The 17,483-nt window shown below is 52.6% G+C and overlaps 1 protein-coding gene across 3 annotated transcripts; it reads left to right on the top strand.

The window, feature by feature from the left end:
• The first annotated feature begins 11,314 nt into the window (after positions 1 to 11,314).
• Positions 11,315 to 16,952, top strand: Egr3 (early growth response 3). 3 transcript variants are annotated; one of them, XM_028877576.2, is made up of 3 exons: positions 11,316 to 12,003; positions 12,429 to 12,481; positions 13,300 to 16,952. In XM_028877576.2, exons 2-3 carry the CDS (start codon positions 12,442 to 12,444, stop codon positions 14,307 to 14,309), a joined length of 1,050 nt encoding a protein of 349 aa, XP_028733409.1. In that variant the 5' UTR covers positions 11,316 to 12,003; positions 12,429 to 12,441; the 3' UTR covers positions 14,310 to 16,952. The 3 variants fall into 3 exon arrangements, with proteins under 3 accessions (XP_028733408.1, XP_028733409.1, XP_028733407.1); XM_028877575.2 differs by lacking the exon at positions 12,429 to 12,481 and having other exon boundaries at positions 11,315 to 12,003; XM_028877574.2 differs by lacking the exons at positions 11,316 to 12,003; positions 12,429 to 12,481 and adding an exon at positions 12,014 to 12,283.
• Positions 16,953 to 17,483: the final 531 nt, after the last annotated feature.

Here is a 17,483-nt window from a genome sequence, read left to right as displayed (position 1 = left end):
CAGAGTTTTGATGACTGCAATGGAGGTTTCTTGTGTGTGACCGGGGAAGGAAGGGGCAGGGAGGTGCTGGCAGAAGGGAAGCAAGCCTTCCCTTAAAGTTCACGAGGAAGGCATCCAGACCCATGCCCATCCTTCTAGCAGCCCTACCTCTGGCCCCTTGCCTATGTGCTGCCCAGCCAGGGAAAGGAGAAGCCAAAATTGGCCAGACGAAGTTGCTAAATTGAACCTTGGCAGAGAAGGGGAAACGCGTCAGTTCCCCGGGGAAGTGGCCTAGCCCAGGGCGGCCACAGGCCCCTCGGCTGCTACTCCGATGGAACAAAAGTTGCTCAAATAGATCTGATGCTTTGTTTTTGAGCCTAAAATACCCTGTGGTGGCAACCGGAAGTGTGACCACGGGAGGGAAGTAAGGCAATGGGGAAGAATGTGTCTGAGTTTCCATCGTGACCACTTTTTCTTTCATTTGGGGTCTAGAAGAAACTTCTCCACCTTCCCCTCCCCCCCCAAAAAAAAACAACACAGTTTGTGCAAGAGGGAAGTGTGATCCCGAGATTTGGGGCTTGGGCACCCAAAGCCACTATCACCAGTGACCTGCTACCCCGTTATACCCTCCCCCTCCAGCCTAAGAAAGACTACGAAAGTGGCCCTGTCCTCACAACACTGTCTGATAGCCGCAGCGGTGAAGCAAGAAGCTACTCCAGAGGAGGAGGGGCCAAGTGATGATTGCTCTCAGGATCTGACTGTCCCTAATGTACTTCCATGTGATGTTTTTTCCTCAGTTGTGTGTGCATTCACATAGGGATGCACGCGGTATGACAAGCATGGACAACTTTCAGCGTCGGTTCCCTCAGGACCAAACTCGGGTTGTCGGGCTTAGCAGCTGGCATCCCTCCTGATGAGCCATCCCATGGGCCCCTGGTGAGACTAAGTAAATAAGTAAATAAATAAACAATCACATGGAATTTTTCAGAGCATCTAATAAGCCAAGATATAACTGGACTAAAACTCTGACCCATATATTGGAAATCAGTACTGTGATAGGTAAGTCAGCAGACCAACCCATACCTCCAAATGCAAGGATCAAAGAGTAACTACCAAGAGAGGCCTCACCACTCTTCACCCTCTCTTCCTACTTTATTTTTACCCACACTCCTTACCACCAGATGACCTGTAATCGTTTACTCTCTCTACCCATCCTGAAGCCTCACGGGACCTGACTTTCCCCACTGCAAAGACCTGATCTCCTTTCACCAATGCCTTAGCCCAATGTGTGATGGTGCTGTGGGTACACAACCCCCTGAAGACTTGTGAAAGAAGGAAGGAAGGGAGGGAGGGAGGGAGGGAAGAAAGAGAAAAAGAAAGAAAAAGAAAGAAAGAAAGAAAGAAAGAAAGAAAGAAAGAAAGAAAGAAAGAAAGAAAGAAAGAAAGAAAGAAAGAAGGAAAGAAGGAAAGAAAGAAGGAAAGAAAGAAAAAGGGAAAGGAAAGGAAAGGAAAGAAAAGGAAAGAAAAAAGAAAAGAAAAAGGCAAAGTCCTACTAGACACCAGATGCTCCTGCCATGTGGATGGGGATGGTGTTGAGGCCAGGAAGAAATAGGGATGCAATGGGAATCTGCACAAAATCAGAAGTTACTCTTCTGCCCTTGTGTTGAAGGGGCACATTTATGAAGGGATTGCACAAATGGGGGAGGGGGGAGGGAAGCTTGTGGACAAGGCATCCTCACAACATTCCCGCCAAGAAGACAGAGGCGTAAGGCTGTGAAAACCCACCCCCCTGTCCTGCCCAGGGTGATATCCGGTAGAACAGAACTTGGCTGTATGCCCTGGGAGTGAGCACTTGGAGGGGGGTGGGCGGAGATGGCGTCCCTGAGACCACACAAAGCCTGAGAGTCTTGCCCCGGGTACCCGGACATCTGGGTTAGAACTGGTGACGGGAGACGTTGAGTGGCGCCGCTGGCCGGCAGCTGGGGACCTATGAACTCGGACTGCAGTTCAGAGGCTGCTCCCGGCCTCGGTCTCTGGGTGAGATTTACCAGCTTTTAACAACAGCAGGATAATCATGCTAATGAAAAACTCCCTCCGGGCTTGGGGTAGCCAGACTGAGATGAAGAAACCGGGAGGCATTTCGGAGTCGCCCGATGAGTCACTCTGAATGTGCGGGGAGCCCGCCTGCATCTGGGAGCGAAGGACTTCCTCTCCCTCTGCGCTCTGCAGAGACGGCCAGCACATGCTGGGGACTGTAAGGTCCACTCCTGGAGCATCCCAGGCCATGCTTTGGGAAATTTGAGCCAAAGCTCCTTAAGCTCAGCCACCAGCAAATCCAGTTACCCTGCTACCACCTGTGGCGAGGCCTGTGTATGTCTCCCATCCTACACACGACCTGGCTTCTCCCCAACTCTCTCCAGGCTGCCAAGGTTTTTGGAGAGGGCAATGCTCTGATGTGTTCCAAGCTCCCCAAAGATCCCAGCATATGCTGGGTTCCATTCCTCTTTCCTAAGGACTTTGCACCAATGCCTCAGTTTCCCTGAGTAGCTCAAGGTTCCCTACACCCCACCCTGCCCCCGGGTGGTGGGAGCATTAATTACAGTTTGTTCCTGGCTTTGAAGATGAAAATGCCAAGGATCATTACCTCTCAATTAACGGGGTTATTACCTCTTGAGATTGTGTCGGATGACTCCTACCCCACCCCACCCTTGCCCCCAACCTGGGATCCATAGTGGTTCCCTGTTGTACTGTTTCTGGGTCCCCCACACACCCTCATACTCCTCCTTCCCTGGTTTCACACTGGTAATTACCACCCCCCCTCTTCAAAATTAGGACTGGTGGAGTATTTAGCATATTCCATCTTGAACGAGGATTTATGGAGTCTCTGAAGAGGTAGTTGGTGTAGGTAGGAGGATGGATGGAGTTACAGGCGATTGTGAGCTCCCACTTCTAATCATCAGCTCAGTAGGCTGAGGCAGGAGGATTAAAAGTTCAAGTCTAACTTGGGCTACACAGTGAGACCCTGCCTCAAGCCCTGTACTCCCAAAGACTTATTTCCTTGGTGATCACCAGCCCCTACAAAGGCATTAAACTCATGCCTGAGCTGATCACAGAATAGGACACTAATCCCACCAAGAGCTACAGTTCCGAGTTCGAGAGAGTCATTAACTGCTTCTCTGAATCCTGCTTGACTGGACGCATACAGCAGCAAGGGGAAAAAAAAAAAAGCCAAAGATGTGCTTTCCAATCCTCTTTGGTATGGAAGAGACTAAAGGGCTAATAACATTTTGGGGCTGAGGCTGAGACCAGACCTAAAAGCCTGGAACCCTCTCTAAAACCTAGAGTTTTTCTTCTGAGGGTGAAGGGAAAAAAAAAATCAGCGCCTGCCTTAAGAATAAAGCCTGTTGCACAAAAGCAGGTGTACTGCAAACCACAGAGGTAAGAATTTACCCATGGTCCCTCCCATTTTCTGTCTCCTCACTTTTCTCCCCAGCTGCCTTCTCTACCGCCCCTCCCCCCCCACACACACACACACTCACACCTTTTCTGCTTCATTTCGAATCATGAAGTTCCTCTTTCCAAAAAGCACCATCCCCTGAGAGTCCTTTCTGCAGAGACACCATCCCTCCTAACTGAGAAGGGGTTATCCCACCGTGGGTCCCAGGGGAGACACAGGCCCTTAGAGCACATGACTCCATTTACCTTCTATGAGGCTCTGAACTAAGACAGCAAAGTTCCTATTACAAGCCCTCATCCCCTGACCCACTCCCCCCACACACACACCCCATACACACACCCCACCCTTGCCCCAGGAACTCCGCCCCTCCTTCTAGAACCTTTAACTGTGACTAGGAACTTCAATACATTCCTCCCACACTTGCCTAAGATAGTCAGAAACCCAGAGAGCTGAGAAAGGGGACCTGGTTCATTAATTCTCTTTCCCTCTCCCCTTACTAGCCCCCCATCATTAGAAATTCATTCAGAAACCCATGAATTGACAAAACTTGGAGCTGAAATTAGCAGAAAAGGAGGGCTGTCCAACTCTCTTGAAGCCCATGAATAAGACTGGTCATAGCCAAAGTAACAGACAGGTAGTTTATCCAGAAAATCAGAACTCATGCTAGCCAGGCCAGGGCTAATGTTTGACATTGACCTACAATGGACAATAGCCTGTTACTCCTTCCCTCCCTCCCTGCCCCAGCTCTGTCCTGATGCCCCATGCTCAGCCTCTGGGTTACCCATGACAACTAATTAGTTCTTGGGACTCGCTCACTTAGGCCTTGGGAGCGATCTCTAGGATAAACCACCTTGGGAATCTAGTGGCTACTCCCACTCTCCCAGCAAGCGGTCCTCTGTAGCAAAACATTTTCTCTTTGGTTATCAGACACTCTGAAATTACCTGAAGTGTGATCCCAAATATCCCGTTTCTACATGATTAGAAGAAGTTCATTTGAATTAAGACCAATAGATTTTAAAAGAAAACGATGTCTGGCTGGGGAAGTGGTTCAGTGGATAAAGTACCTGCCAGGCAAACAAGAGCATCTGAGTTCAGATCCCTAGAGCTACGGAAAAAAAAAAAAAAAGCTGGGCATGGCCAAGTGTGTGCCTGTAACTGCAGCTGTAGAGAAGGGATGCAGAGACAGGCAGGTCCCTGGAGCCCACTGGCCGGCCAGCCCAGCCGAAGCAATGAGCTGCAGAGAAACTCCAAAGTGAACGGATTGGAGGGCCCAGCAGAGGACCTGGGCTTGTTTCCCGGCATCCACATGGCTTAGAGTCACCTGGAGCTCCAATTCCAAGGAATCTGACATTCTCTTCTGATCTCCAAAGATAGTTGCAGGAGTATGGTGCATACAAACTCACACAGATGCACACACACACACACACACACACACACACACACACAGGGGGGGGGGATCTTTTAAAAAAATAAAGGTAGGGAGCAATTGAGGAAAGACACTTCAAGTCAATCACACACACACACACACACACACACACACACACACAGAGATGTACACACAGGCACATGTGTACACACCAAATACAAAATTTAAAAATACATAAAGTGAAGTATGTGATTTTCCTTGGAGAGGATCCCATGGCCATTGAAATAGCGTTAGAAAGCAGGACTTGAGCTCAGAGTAGCACAGTCTCTCATGCCTACTTATTAGAAGTGCAAGTGCTAGGCCCCTTTTCTGGCCTGGGCTCTTTCTTCACCTCCATGTTTGGTCCAAAGGATGCTGGGATACCACAGTCAAGCCTCCTTTCTATTGCTTTCTCTCCCAGGTTTTCCAGTTCAGTGAGTTTCCTTGTCTTCAGAAAATAAAGATGGAGGAGATGGAGAGACGCCTCCGTGGTTAATAAATAGTGCTTACTGCTCTTTCGGAGGGCCTAGTTCTGTTACCAGCACCATGTGGTGGCTCACAACTGCCTGTAGCGCTATCCATCCTACCCACACCAACCACCTCATCCATCCTACCCACACCAACCACCTCATTCTTTCCCTTTGTTACAGTCACAAAAGAGACAACAGCTAGAGTCAAAAGCATTCTTTTTGGAGTTAGGTGGGGTGAGTTCAAATAGATCAGCCATGTTGAGACCAATTAACTTCCAGGAAGCTAATAAGATTCTCCCAGCCATATAGATCTTGACAGTAAGAAGTGAGGAAGACAATCCAAAGATCTTCCTCACTTGGCCGCTGTAAAGAGAATGAGAGCTGGAGAAACGGGTTCGTGGATAAGAGCACTTATTAACTCTCACAGAGGACCGGTTTTCTTCCCAGCACTCACATAGGGGCTAACAACTATGTAATTCTAGTTCCAGGGAATCTGATGCCCTTTTCTGACCTCCATGGACACCAAGCGCGCGCACACACACACATACATACACACACACACACACACACACACACACACAGAGGCAAAACACTTATACACATAAAAAATACAAATCTAAAAGAAAAACGTAAGGAAAACAGAGTATATATACAAGGCCTGGCCAGCCAAAGGAGGCATCATATATCAGCGTCCCAACCTTCTAGGACTATAATCAACCAGAAGCACCAGCATCAAGGTCCCCATGAAGCTCACTAACCCCATAGGAAACCAAAACTTTCCTTCTTCAAGCTTCCAGGAAAATTTCACTAATGAGCAGTAGGTGAACAAGCAGTGACCCTCCTGGGTGGCACCCAAAAGTGGAAACCACCTGAAGACCCTCAAGATAACTGGCACTCAAGAACGATGCCTCCAGGGCGGATCCTCCACACACACATCCTTGGGGTGACTTGAGCAACAGCAAACTCCCTTTTCTCATTATTGGGCTGGAAGTCCTACAACCGGATTTCCATTCTAGCAGCATTAGTGAGTACCTCCATGTTCCAGGTGACATTCTGAGTACTGTGCTTAGTATCTTCAGATTCTATTAGCAACTCTCGTTAAGTATTTTTTTTCTCCAAATTGCTAGGTAGAGCCACTTGTAAAGGCACACATCAATTATCCCAGCACTTGGGAGGTAAGGCCACTCAGCTGACTTCAAAGGGTAAATCAAGACCCCTATCTGAGAGGAGAAAGATGAGAGAGAGGAGAGAGGGAGGAGAGAGAGAGAGGAGAGAGGAGAGAGAGAGAGAGAGAGAGAGAGAGAGAGAGAGAGAGAGAGAGAGAGAGAAGAAATGGCTCAGACAGAAAATTGTGTGCTGCCCAAGCATGAAGACCTGAGTTCAGATCTCCAGCACCCATGTAAAAAGTGCACACAGCTGTAATGCGGACACTGAGAGACAGAAGGATCCTTGGGGCTCACTGTTCAGCTAATCTTGCCCAATCAGTAAAATCCAGCTTTAATGAGACTCTATCTCAAAAAGAATAAGGTAGAGAGCAATTGAGGGACATATGTACACATGAGCACGCACATGAACACGGACACATGCATACAATATACACACCAAAAAAGAAGTCGCTGGAAGGCTTGAAACCCAGAGCTTTGATCAGGTGACATAAGTGTTCTCACCACTGAGCACACCCCCAGTCTGTAGCACCAGTCCTACGCATTTTTATTTAAAAGGCAAATTCCCTTGTGACTGGAACAATGGCTAAGCAGTTAAGGGAATTGGTTGCTCTTCCAGAGGACCAGAGTTTGATTCCCAGTTCCCACAGGGAGACTCACAACTGTCTGCTAACTCCAGTGCTAGGGAACCTGATGGACTTTTTTATGGCCTCTGTACACACACACACACACACACACACACACACACACACACACACAGGCAAAACACCCATACACATAAAAACAAATAAATGTAAATGCAAATGCCTTCTAAGACCGGTAAAGCATTAAGATGGCTAACATCCCAGGTTGAATTAATTTTAATGAGGGCAAGGAGGAACTCTTGGAAGATAGAAGACTGGTTAATAAAAAGGAGAGGTAAAGTGCAGAGATGCCTGGAACAAAGGACCAAGACAGAATTGTGTCTGTTTCCGCAGTGGAATTCCGGGACCACATCTTCTTTATCCTCACCAAAACGAAGACACCCATTCCCCCTCCGTGGGAGACAGCAGCCTTGGCTCTGTTACACAGAGATGGCCTGTCTGCCTTTCACCAGCTCCAGGGGAGGACGCCCTGAACCAGTGCCTACTCGCTCCCCAACAACTTCAGGGCTTAGGGTTCAGGTAATTAGGTTCTTGGCAATCTCTCTGGAGCCCGCCAATAAACCTGAAAACACCCTCAGCCCCTCTCCAGGAGGGAGAAAGGAAATATACGGGGAGGGAGGGCAGTGAGGAAGGGGAAAAAAACTTTTCTATGCTGAATTCCACCCCTGACAACCAGGGACTATAGCAATCTACAAAACCACCACTGTAAACACCCCGCGCTGCTCCAAATTCCTGGTTGTGCCTACTGGCACAGAACCACAGCTTCCACCTACCATCATCATCCAGGGTGACGGAGGACATCTGTTAGCACTACAACCTGAATAGAAAGTAGTCATTAAGGGCCTATGCTTGCAGGCTCCTTTCAGGGCAAAGAAAAGGCCCCCAAACCTTCTACCTTCTCCTAGGAGCCATACTTTTTTGTTGGTGTTTTTAAAGCATTCCAGGGTGTTACAGAATGATCCAGGCCTAGTACCACCAGCAGCTGCAGAAGGCTGCATCCAGGGCTTAGCTCCTGCAGAGAGAGGACTCTTCCTTAAGCATCCCTAGACTGGCACAGCTATCAGGCACCCAAACAGTAATTTCCTTTTCCCTGTTGTAAATGAATAGTATTTCTGGTCCATGACAAGCTGGAAGGGATGGCTTCCTCCATTAGGCACTTTTTACTAACTGCGCCATCTGAATGCATCTCTGGGACACACGAGGAGTGTGTGTCCATCATGCAGCAGGATGGGGGAGAATAGAGTGTAATAGCAATTGCTGTTTACTGAGTGCTTGCTAGAGGTCTGGTATAAGTACTCCATGAAAATTCTCTGATTTAATTCTTCCTATGAGGTCTGTACTGTTACCTCAATCAACAGATAAGGTCAGTAGTATGCCTTGTCACAAAGAAAGTCTGGTAAATACTTTAAGTGAACTGAAAGCTTCCATTCCATTCGAAGAACTAGCAGTAAGGAGGCTGACAGCCTTTCCAGTGTTGCCTAATAGGCAACTAGGTCCTGGTGCAAGCCAGCGGGCCGGCTACATGCTTTCCCTCTTAGAAGCAACAAACTAGCTTTGAATGTGTTCCGGGTCATCCTTGGAGGAGCATTAGCTGGCGCTGGAACCAGAAAGCCTTTGAGAATCCCAACGCTTCCACCACAGGCCTCTATGGAAAAGGGACAGGGCTCCCAGCTCTTCCTATGGAGAGAGCCCAACAGGTGGAAAGTGGGTGAGATCTGGAGTCCTTGCTAGTTCAGCAGGGCCACAGAAGGCCTTCCACTTCCTTCCCAGCACCCCTTGGGCTGATCTCTGCCTCCCGCGGGGAGACATGGGCACTGCAGTCAATCTTAGACCTGCCGCTTGTTCCAGGGCTGAGAATCTTTCCGTAGGTCCAGGCAGAGGGCAGGAACCCACCAAGACACCCCGCCCCTCCCACAGCAGCCCGCCAGCCTTCCCTCTCACGCGCAGCAGGAAGCGCTACAGAGGCGCGGCCAAAGCTTTGCGGATACCCTGAGCGTCCTGTCCCGCCCCAGTTGCCTGGCTCTCCAGCCAGAGGCCAGAGCTCCAGGCTAATTTTTCACGCCCCCCCCCACGACCGCCTCCCTAGGTGACGCTACAGTCTGTGCGGTTCCTTTAAAGGCTGCGGGTTCCGTTCTTCTTCCCTTTTCCACTGGATGCCAAAATATGCAAATCCGGGGACCGGAATCTGCAGCCAAATAGAGCAGGAGAAGGGGCGCGGCCGGCGCGTCACCGGATCCGCTCCTTGTATGGCTCTTCCCGGCTTGGCCCGCTGCCCCACGACCCTCCCTGCAGCCGCGGAGGCCCCTCCCGCACCCAGCCAGGCTCACACCGCCGCCCACGCCCCTGACCGGCCGCTCCCCCCTCCAGGGATGGAGCCGGGGGCGGGAAGCGCTGCATGCCCTGATTCCGGCCGAAGCCCGGGACCGCTGCAGCGCGCAGTCTCCCCGCGCCGCGCGGGCGGAGGAGAACCCGGGGGCGCAGTGCCTCTGGAGCACAGGAATGGGTAGCCTGGAGGGAGAGGCGGCGGGGGTGGCAGAGTGGGGGCTCACGGGCGGCGGGAATCCCTCCTTTCCTAAGAGGTAGAGAAGATCCGGGGGAGTCTGGGCCCTTCCCACCCTCTGTTCTCTACCAAACTGAGGGGAGGAGAGAGGGAGTGAGGTTGTCATCCACCCCCATCACAATGCGCAGCTCGGGAGTTCCTCCCACACGTCCCCGGCCCCGCATGGACCTCCCACGGTGTGAGGCCCGGGGATCCTCTCTTCCTCCTTGTCAACACTCCCCCTCCCCCTGGGAGATGCAAGTTCCCTCAACCCCGACTCTCCAGCGGGGGACGCGGGATTCACCGCGCCCACGCGGCCACTGAGGAGGGAATCCTCCCCCGCCGAGCCGGTGTGATTTGGGGTCGCGCCTCCATGCTCCCTCCCTCTCCTCCCCCTAGCTCTCAGCCAGGCTGCGCGCTTCAGGAGCAGGCCTCGGGGAACACATCACCCACCCCCGGGATCCGCTGTCGCTCGGGGAGATGACAGCACCCCGGGTCGGCACAGGGGCCGCCCTTGACTGCAGGCACCCTCAGGCAGCAAAGAGGACAGCCCTTGGGGAGACGAGGAGGGGAGAGACTATGGGAGACCGCCGTGGCGGCTTAGAAACCGTGGGTTTCCCATCCTCCTGCTGTAATTCAGCCGCAAGCCCTTCGCCGGCTGCAGTAAACAGCGACTGTGCCCGGGCCTGCTGGGCCCTCCTGCCATCCTGTGGCCAAAGGGGTTTGCTTTAGAACCGTTAGGGAATTTATCTGGGAATTATTTGGTGCACGTGTATTCTATCCCCTGAACTTCACTCTTTCCTCTTCTCCACCAAAATCTCATGACCTCGCCCCCCGAAAGTGTGGGGCTTCTGCCCCCTGCGCAACCAGCCAGAAGGCTACACATTCCTGGGCCACTTTTGCGCACCGCTGGGAGTCAGCGCGGGGTCAGGAGCCAAGGGAGGGGCCAGGGCTGTGGGCGGTGAATCAGAATGATGTAGGCAGGAAAGTTCTAGGTACTAGAGCCCTGAGACATTGGAACCCCCTTCCCCAAAAGGAAATACTCCCTCTCTCCACCTGAGTCCAGTCCAGGGTAGGATGCTGAAGGAAGGGTAGGGTTGGGGTGGAGGAACCTGGCCTCAAACAGTCACCTCCCCCTTCCCCAACAATTCCCAGGCTGCTGAGGGGACCTGTCGCCTAGTGTACTGAACTCTTTCTTCCTGCTGGGAGTGCTGGAGGCCAGTTGCAAACCACTCCACCCCTCCACCTCCTAAATGTTGTCTCTAATGCAGACCTCAAATAAAAACCTACATGTTTGATTACTGGGTTTTCGACTGTGCACTGTGCACCGCGCGCTTTGCCTTGGGCTTCGTCCCTCCTTCCTTTCTCCTCTCGCTTTCCTTCTTTTTAATCTTCTAATTGACTTTTTTCTTTTCTTTTTCTTTCTTTTTTTTCTTTTTTCTTTTTTCTTCTTCTTTTTTTTTTTTTTTTAAAGAACGGCGAGCGGTGCGGGCGCTGCACGTTGGCTGCGGCCCGCTTCCTGCTTTCTAATGTTCCATTGTGAGGAGCTTCCATTGTGACGTCGCGCCCCTTCGGCTGGGCTTTGTCTGTCCATATATGGGCAGCTACGTCACGGAGCTTTCCCGGGGCTCAGATAAATAGACTGGTGGAGTTCCCTGGCTGGGAGCTTTTGGGCAGCAGTGAGCTAGCTAGGAAGCGGCGGGGCTGGTGGTGGTGGTAGCAGCGGCAACAGCAGCGGCAGAGGAGGTGGCGGCGGCAGCAGCGGCGGCGGCGGCGGCGGCTGTGGCAGATCGGGGGGCGGGGGGGTCGGCGGGCGCGCGTCTGTTTGTGAGATCAATACTGAAGCCGCGTCTGACCCCCTGGAGCCTAGATCCCCCCCCAGCCCAGCCCCCAGCCCACTCCCCGCACACGCCCCACCCCACCCCCACGACCCAGCGTCGCACCGCACCAGCCGAAGCACCCGAGAGGATTACCCTCTTTGCCCCTCTCCCACTCCCCCCAAAAAAGAATAGATCCCTCCCCTGGCCCACCCCTTCCCCTCTTCCCTACCCCCTCCCCCCGAACTTTCCCTCTCGCATGCTTTTCCCCTGCACCACGGATCGCCTCTCGGATGCCGCTAGCCTGGAAGCTGCGTTAGGAACAGGCGGCGGCGGTGGCGGCGGCGGCGGTGGCGGCGGTAGCTCGGGACTGCTATGACCGGCAAACTCGCCGAGAAGCTGCCGGTGACCATGAGCAGTTTGCTAAACCAATTGCCTGACAATCTGTACCCCGAGGAGATCCCCAGCGCGCTCAACCTCTTCTCCGGCAGCAGCGACTCGGTAGCCCATTACAATCAGATGGCTACAGGTAAGGGTGGCGGTGAGGCGGCGAGGCAGCAAGGAAGGAAAGGGGGAGGAAGAGGAGGAGGGAGCAGCGAGCTAGCGATGGATGCATAGATCGATGGATGCAGAAATGGATGGATGGAGAGACGGATGGAAAGATGGGGGGCGCGCTGGGAATTTTCCGGGGGGCGAGTTGCTTTTCCCACCCACTCCTCCCGCCCTCCGAGATCGGGAAGGCTTGGTTGGCGACGCCACGGTAGAGGCTTTGGTTCTCCCGGGTGGGGGCAGCCGCCGACCGGAGGGAGGTAGGTGCGAGCAGCTCTGGGGTTCTCCCTCTCCATGCAGGGGGGCCGATCGCTGGGCTGTGCACAAGGCGTGGTGCTGTAGCCCCCTTTCTCGGGAGGAGCCCAGCGTCTTTTTCACCCGCGCTCTCCCCCCTTACTCCCTCAGCCTCCCACCCGGGATGGAGCCATGTGCGGCGTGGAGTCCCCGCGGTGGGAGAGGTACTGCGACGCTGCCTTTCCGGGCGTTCAGCAAAGCCATTGGGGGTGTGGGGACGGCGGGGAGAGGGAGGGGGCTCACCCACGGGGCGGGGGAAAGGGTTTGCCACCGGGGGCGATCCTGGGACCCGGGAGCTTGGGAAAGGCAGCTGGTCCCGCCGTGGAGACACCGGCCGGTTTTCTGCCGCTCTCCACTCTCAGCGGGGTCTAGGCTTTTCCCCTCCAGCACGAGCCGAAAGCTCCTTCAGGCCGGGAGGAGACTGGGGCCGGGAGAGGCTCCCTTTACGGGCGGCACCCTTCTGCGCTCCGAGGACAAAAGCATCGAAGCGCTCTGGGTCGGCCACCCGGGCTCAGCGCCCGTAGGGGGACATCGCTTGGGGCATGAAGGCGCGGCGTCTTGGAGTAGACAGGGCCGGGGGAAGAGGCCGAGTTGTGTGTGCTGGAGAGCGAGAGCCGGGCGCGCTTCGGGTCTGAAACTACCTGTAGCTGCAGCTACCTGTCCGCCCCACCTCGGGAAGAACAACAATGCTCTCGCGCGCGCGTGCGTGTATGTGTGTGGTACGTGAGTGTGTGCGCGGCGTGTGCGGTGTGTGTGCCGGAGCCACTCCACACCCCGATCCGTAGTATTTTGCTGTATCCAGGTTGCGCCGGGGAGCGCGGCACCGCCCGCTTTGCGCCGGGCTCAGCGTTCCTCTTACCCCACGCGCTGCGCACTCCAGCCGGCCGCACCCTCTACTCCTAGGCAAGGACCGGGGCGCCGCCGTAGCCCGGAGCCGGCTCGGCTTCACTCACCCCTCCCCTCTCTCCCCCGCTCTCCGCAGAGAATGTGATGGACATCGGTCTGACCAACGAGAAGCCCAATCCGGAACTCTCTTATTCGGGCTCTTTCCAGCCAGCCCCCGGCAACAAGACCGTGACCTACTTGGGAAAGTTCGCTTTCGACTCTCCTTCCAACTGGTGCCAGGACAACATCATTAGCCTCATGAGCGCCGGCATCTTGGGGGTGCCCCCGGCCTCAGGGGCGCTCAGTACGCAGACGTCCACGGCTAGCATGGTGCAACCTCCGCAGGGCGACGTGGAGGCCATGTATCCGGCGCTGCCCCCCTATTCCAACTGCGGTGATCTCTACTCGGAGCCCGTGTCTTTCCACGACCCCCAGGGTAACCCTGGGCTCGCCTATTCTCCCCAGGATTACCAATCGGCCAAGCCGGCCTTGGACAGCAATCTTTTCCCCATGATTCCTGACTACAACCTGTACCACCACCCCAACGACATGGGCTCCATTCCGGAACACAAGCCCTTCCAGGGCATGGACCCCATCCGGGTCAACCCACCCCCTATTACCCCTCTGGAGACCATCAAGGCCTTCAAAGACAAGCAGATCCATCCGGGTTTCGGCAGCCTGCCCCAGCCGCCACTCACTCTCAAGCCCATCCGGCCCCGCAAGTACCCCAATCGGCCTAGCAAGACCCCGCTCCACGAGCGGCCCCACGCGTGCCCCGCAGAGGGCTGTGACCGCCGCTTCAGCCGCTCGGACGAGCTGACCCGGCACCTGCGCATCCACACGGGCCACAAGCCCTTTCAGTGTCGGATCTGCATGCGGAGCTTCAGCCGCAGCGACCACCTCACCACTCACATCCGCACGCACACCGGGGAGAAGCCCTTCGCGTGCGAGTTCTGTGGGCGCAAGTTTGCGCGCAGTGACGAGCGCAAGCGCCACGCCAAGATCCACCTCAAGCAAAAGGAGAAGAAGTCGGAGAAAGGGGGTGCGCCCTCTGCATCCTCGGCGCCCACCGTGTCCTTGGCCCCTGTGGTCACCACTTGCGCCTGAGGCTCGGGCACCCAGATCCCCTCTTTTCCCTTCCAGTGCCTCCTGGCTGGTCGCCTGAAAGCAGCGGGGAAAGCCAACCACTGAGGCGCAGGGGCCGCGCCCTGGTCTCGCCCTGGACGTGCGGCCCCCTTGCCTCCCCTCCGATGCCCCCCATTCCCACCCTTTCACACCGGCCGATGGTTGGGGGATAGGGCTGGAGGCACTTTCGCCTTGCTGCCCCCCCTTGCCAAGGCGTGGGGGTGGAAAGGTGGCGTCTAGCCCGCTTTGTTCAGTTAGGATCGCCTTGATCCAGGGGCCGCTGGGCTGCGCCAAGGACCTGCGGGGGACTGAAGGCGGGGCCCATCCAACCCTCGCCAGACCCAAGCACCTCACTGTTTCCCCCTCCAGTGTTTCCTTGTGTTCCCCCTCGAACACCCGAGAGGGGGAGGGGGTAAGGAGCGCACCAAAGCGCAGAGCTTGCTGCCCGCCGCACGCACGCGCGCTTGCGTGCGGTGATGCGCGCGAGTGTGTGCGTGCTCGCCTGTATGTGTGAGTGTGCGTGTGTGTATGTGTGTGTGTGCGCGCGCACGCGTGTGTGAGACTCTTGAGCTGAACTGGGCTGTGTCTACCCCCAAACTCTTCTTCACATAGGGTCCCCAAGCCGTTGGGAGATGTCCCAGGCTGGGGACCTGCATGTGGTCGGAGGAGATGGTCTTCCATCTGCTCCGTAATAATGTTTCTTACAGAAATGCCTCGGACGCAGCTGCTGCGGTACTGCTGCCGCCGCCTCGGGTTTGGCCCCCTCAGAGCCCCTTCCCTTTCCGAGCGCTTCCCTCTTAGGCCTCAGGGCAGTTTGATCTTTGGGGAGAAAGAGCCACCATCTCCTGAGCCTGCCTTTAAAAAAATATAATTTGCTCAGCCCCCCACTTTTCAAAATCTGTGTTCTTGAGCTTGCCCTCTGCCTTTCCCTCCTATCATCTCCTTTTCCCTCTCAGGTTCTCACTAGGTCTCTCAAGATCTTTACCCAGAAAGGCAGGCCTCAATCAACCACCCAGCTGTTTGTCTCTGTCATATACCCATTTCTCATTCCCCCCATTTCTGGGAAAGCTGGCTCTGTTCATTTGCCCTCTGTGATCGCCAACACAACAGATAGAAGTGAAATGTATGTATATGATGTTGGTGTGTGTATGTAGATGTGTGTGTTTCTTTATACACATATGTTTACATAACACATGCTCTGTATTCCTGGCAAAATCAAATCTAAGGCATTTGGTTATCCAGCGCAGTGCACTGGAATAAAGAGAATTTGTAGGCATATACAGCTTTAAATGATTTATTTTTATGAAAATGTTAACTGAGGAGATTATATCTACCTGTGTATGTGTGTGACTCTATGTGCACACGTGTATATATGCATACACATTCTGTTCAAATTGTCCTCAAAAATAGATGGGGATTTTTGCATTAATCCGTGTTGCTGAATGAGGCACATCTGTTTCATGCCCCATCACACCTTTTCCCTGCCCTACCTCACCTCTTCTCAGGAGCACCTCTACCCCAGCTGTCCTGCCCAGCCCTTCCTCACACAGGGTGGCCCTTTTGAAGTGGAGACCTAGAGAAGGGTGCTCTCTCTGACACAGCTTCCTCCACAGTCTTGACTGAATGTATACTGTTTCCTATTCGCGTCATTTCTCCTGTGGCCAATGAGCTGCCCAGAGAGAAGCGACAAAGGTCTGGAGTTTACAGAATGTCTGTTTTTAAAGTCACTTTATGCGTTTCCCACTTTTTTTTTTTTTAATTAAAAAAAAGCACCGTCTTTTGGTGGTGGATAAATAATACTAAAAGGACTCTAGTGAACAGAGAGGAAAAACTCAAAGAGTAGGGGGATTGTGAATTTCCAGGTACTCGGGCTTTTTGTAGAAGGAGAAGTTTGCCAGGAGGGCCCATATTTTTTCAGCTGAAGGGTAAAATCTTTCTTTGCAGAGACAGTATTTTGCTGAATACTTTTTATAATGTGATGATTATTTAAAAAAAAACACAAAAATTTTGGTCAGTTCAAAGCTGGAAGGAGGAATCAAAAATCCTTTAATATTTTTTTCTTCCTCCTTCTGAAATATGCATGTCACTGCATGATAACTCTGACTTTTCCTTTGTTTTAATAAAACTGTTCTCAGACATTTAAGCTAAACTAAGAGAAAAATAACTTTGTTGCCAAAAGGTTGTGCTATCCGGATTTTTTTTATATGTCTGCATGTTTAAAGAAAAAAACCAACAAAAGAAAATGCACTCTAACTTATGTGAACTGAGAGAAAAAAATATCAGGTTTTAAACAGGAAAACCTATGGGGAATGATATTTTTTGAAAGACTTTTGTATACAGTTGAGTACTTAGAAAAAGACAAACCAGATGTAATATATTTTGTGGATGTTTTTATTTCTTGGATTTATAGTACCTTATACTAAGGTTAAAAAAATGCTTGATATTGTGAAAAGGTGAGATTCTTCACCAACATTTCATTTACTCCTTGTCACATTGTTATGCCAATATAATATAGTTAATGAAAACAGCATTTTTAAAAACAAATATTGAAACGGTGTAATGTTGTACCATTTGCCCTGTGAGCAAATGCCAATACAGTAAATATATTGTGTTTGCTGACAATCAGCCTGCCTTTACATCTCGTTTTATTTCTTGTTTTCATGGTATAAAGTTTTGGTTTGGCCTGGGGTTTTTGTTGGTAGTGTTGTTTTTGGTTTTGGTCTTATTTTGTTTGGGGTGTGGTGGTCTGTTCGATAGGTTGTGGTGCCTGGATTTATGCTCCTTGCTCTGAGATCCCTCAGAGTAGAACTGATGTCCCTGGGCCTGGGTCAGAATTCTGTGTGGGTTCTGGTGTTTCTGATCCAATGTTGAGTGCTGGTTCTGAGAAGATTCCAGTCTGCCCTTCTGGGATTCTCAGACAGAGCGATTAGCTGAACAGGTTGGATAAACTCAACTCATGGGAGTCAGGGCAGTGACTTGAATCTTCTAAAACCTTTATGGTTTCCATAGGTAAGTCTCCTGGTTGGCAAACTGTTTCTCTGTTGGTCTTAGGACAAGACCCTCAAGGGCCTCTGGAACAGCACTGAGAAATTCTCTTGCTTAAGCTTTTGAAGCCTGAAGAGACAGGTGGAGACTTGACAGGGATTCTTCAGGGTT

The sequence above is a fragment of the Peromyscus leucopus genome, chromosome 9 (assembly GCF_004664715.2).
Source record: "Peromyscus leucopus breed LL Stock chromosome 9, UCI_PerLeu_2.1, whole genome shotgun sequence".
NCBI classification, from domain to species: domain Eukaryota; kingdom Metazoa; phylum Chordata; class Mammalia; order Rodentia; family Cricetidae; genus Peromyscus; species Peromyscus leucopus.
This window is presented reverse-complemented; position numbering and strand designations above follow the sequence as displayed.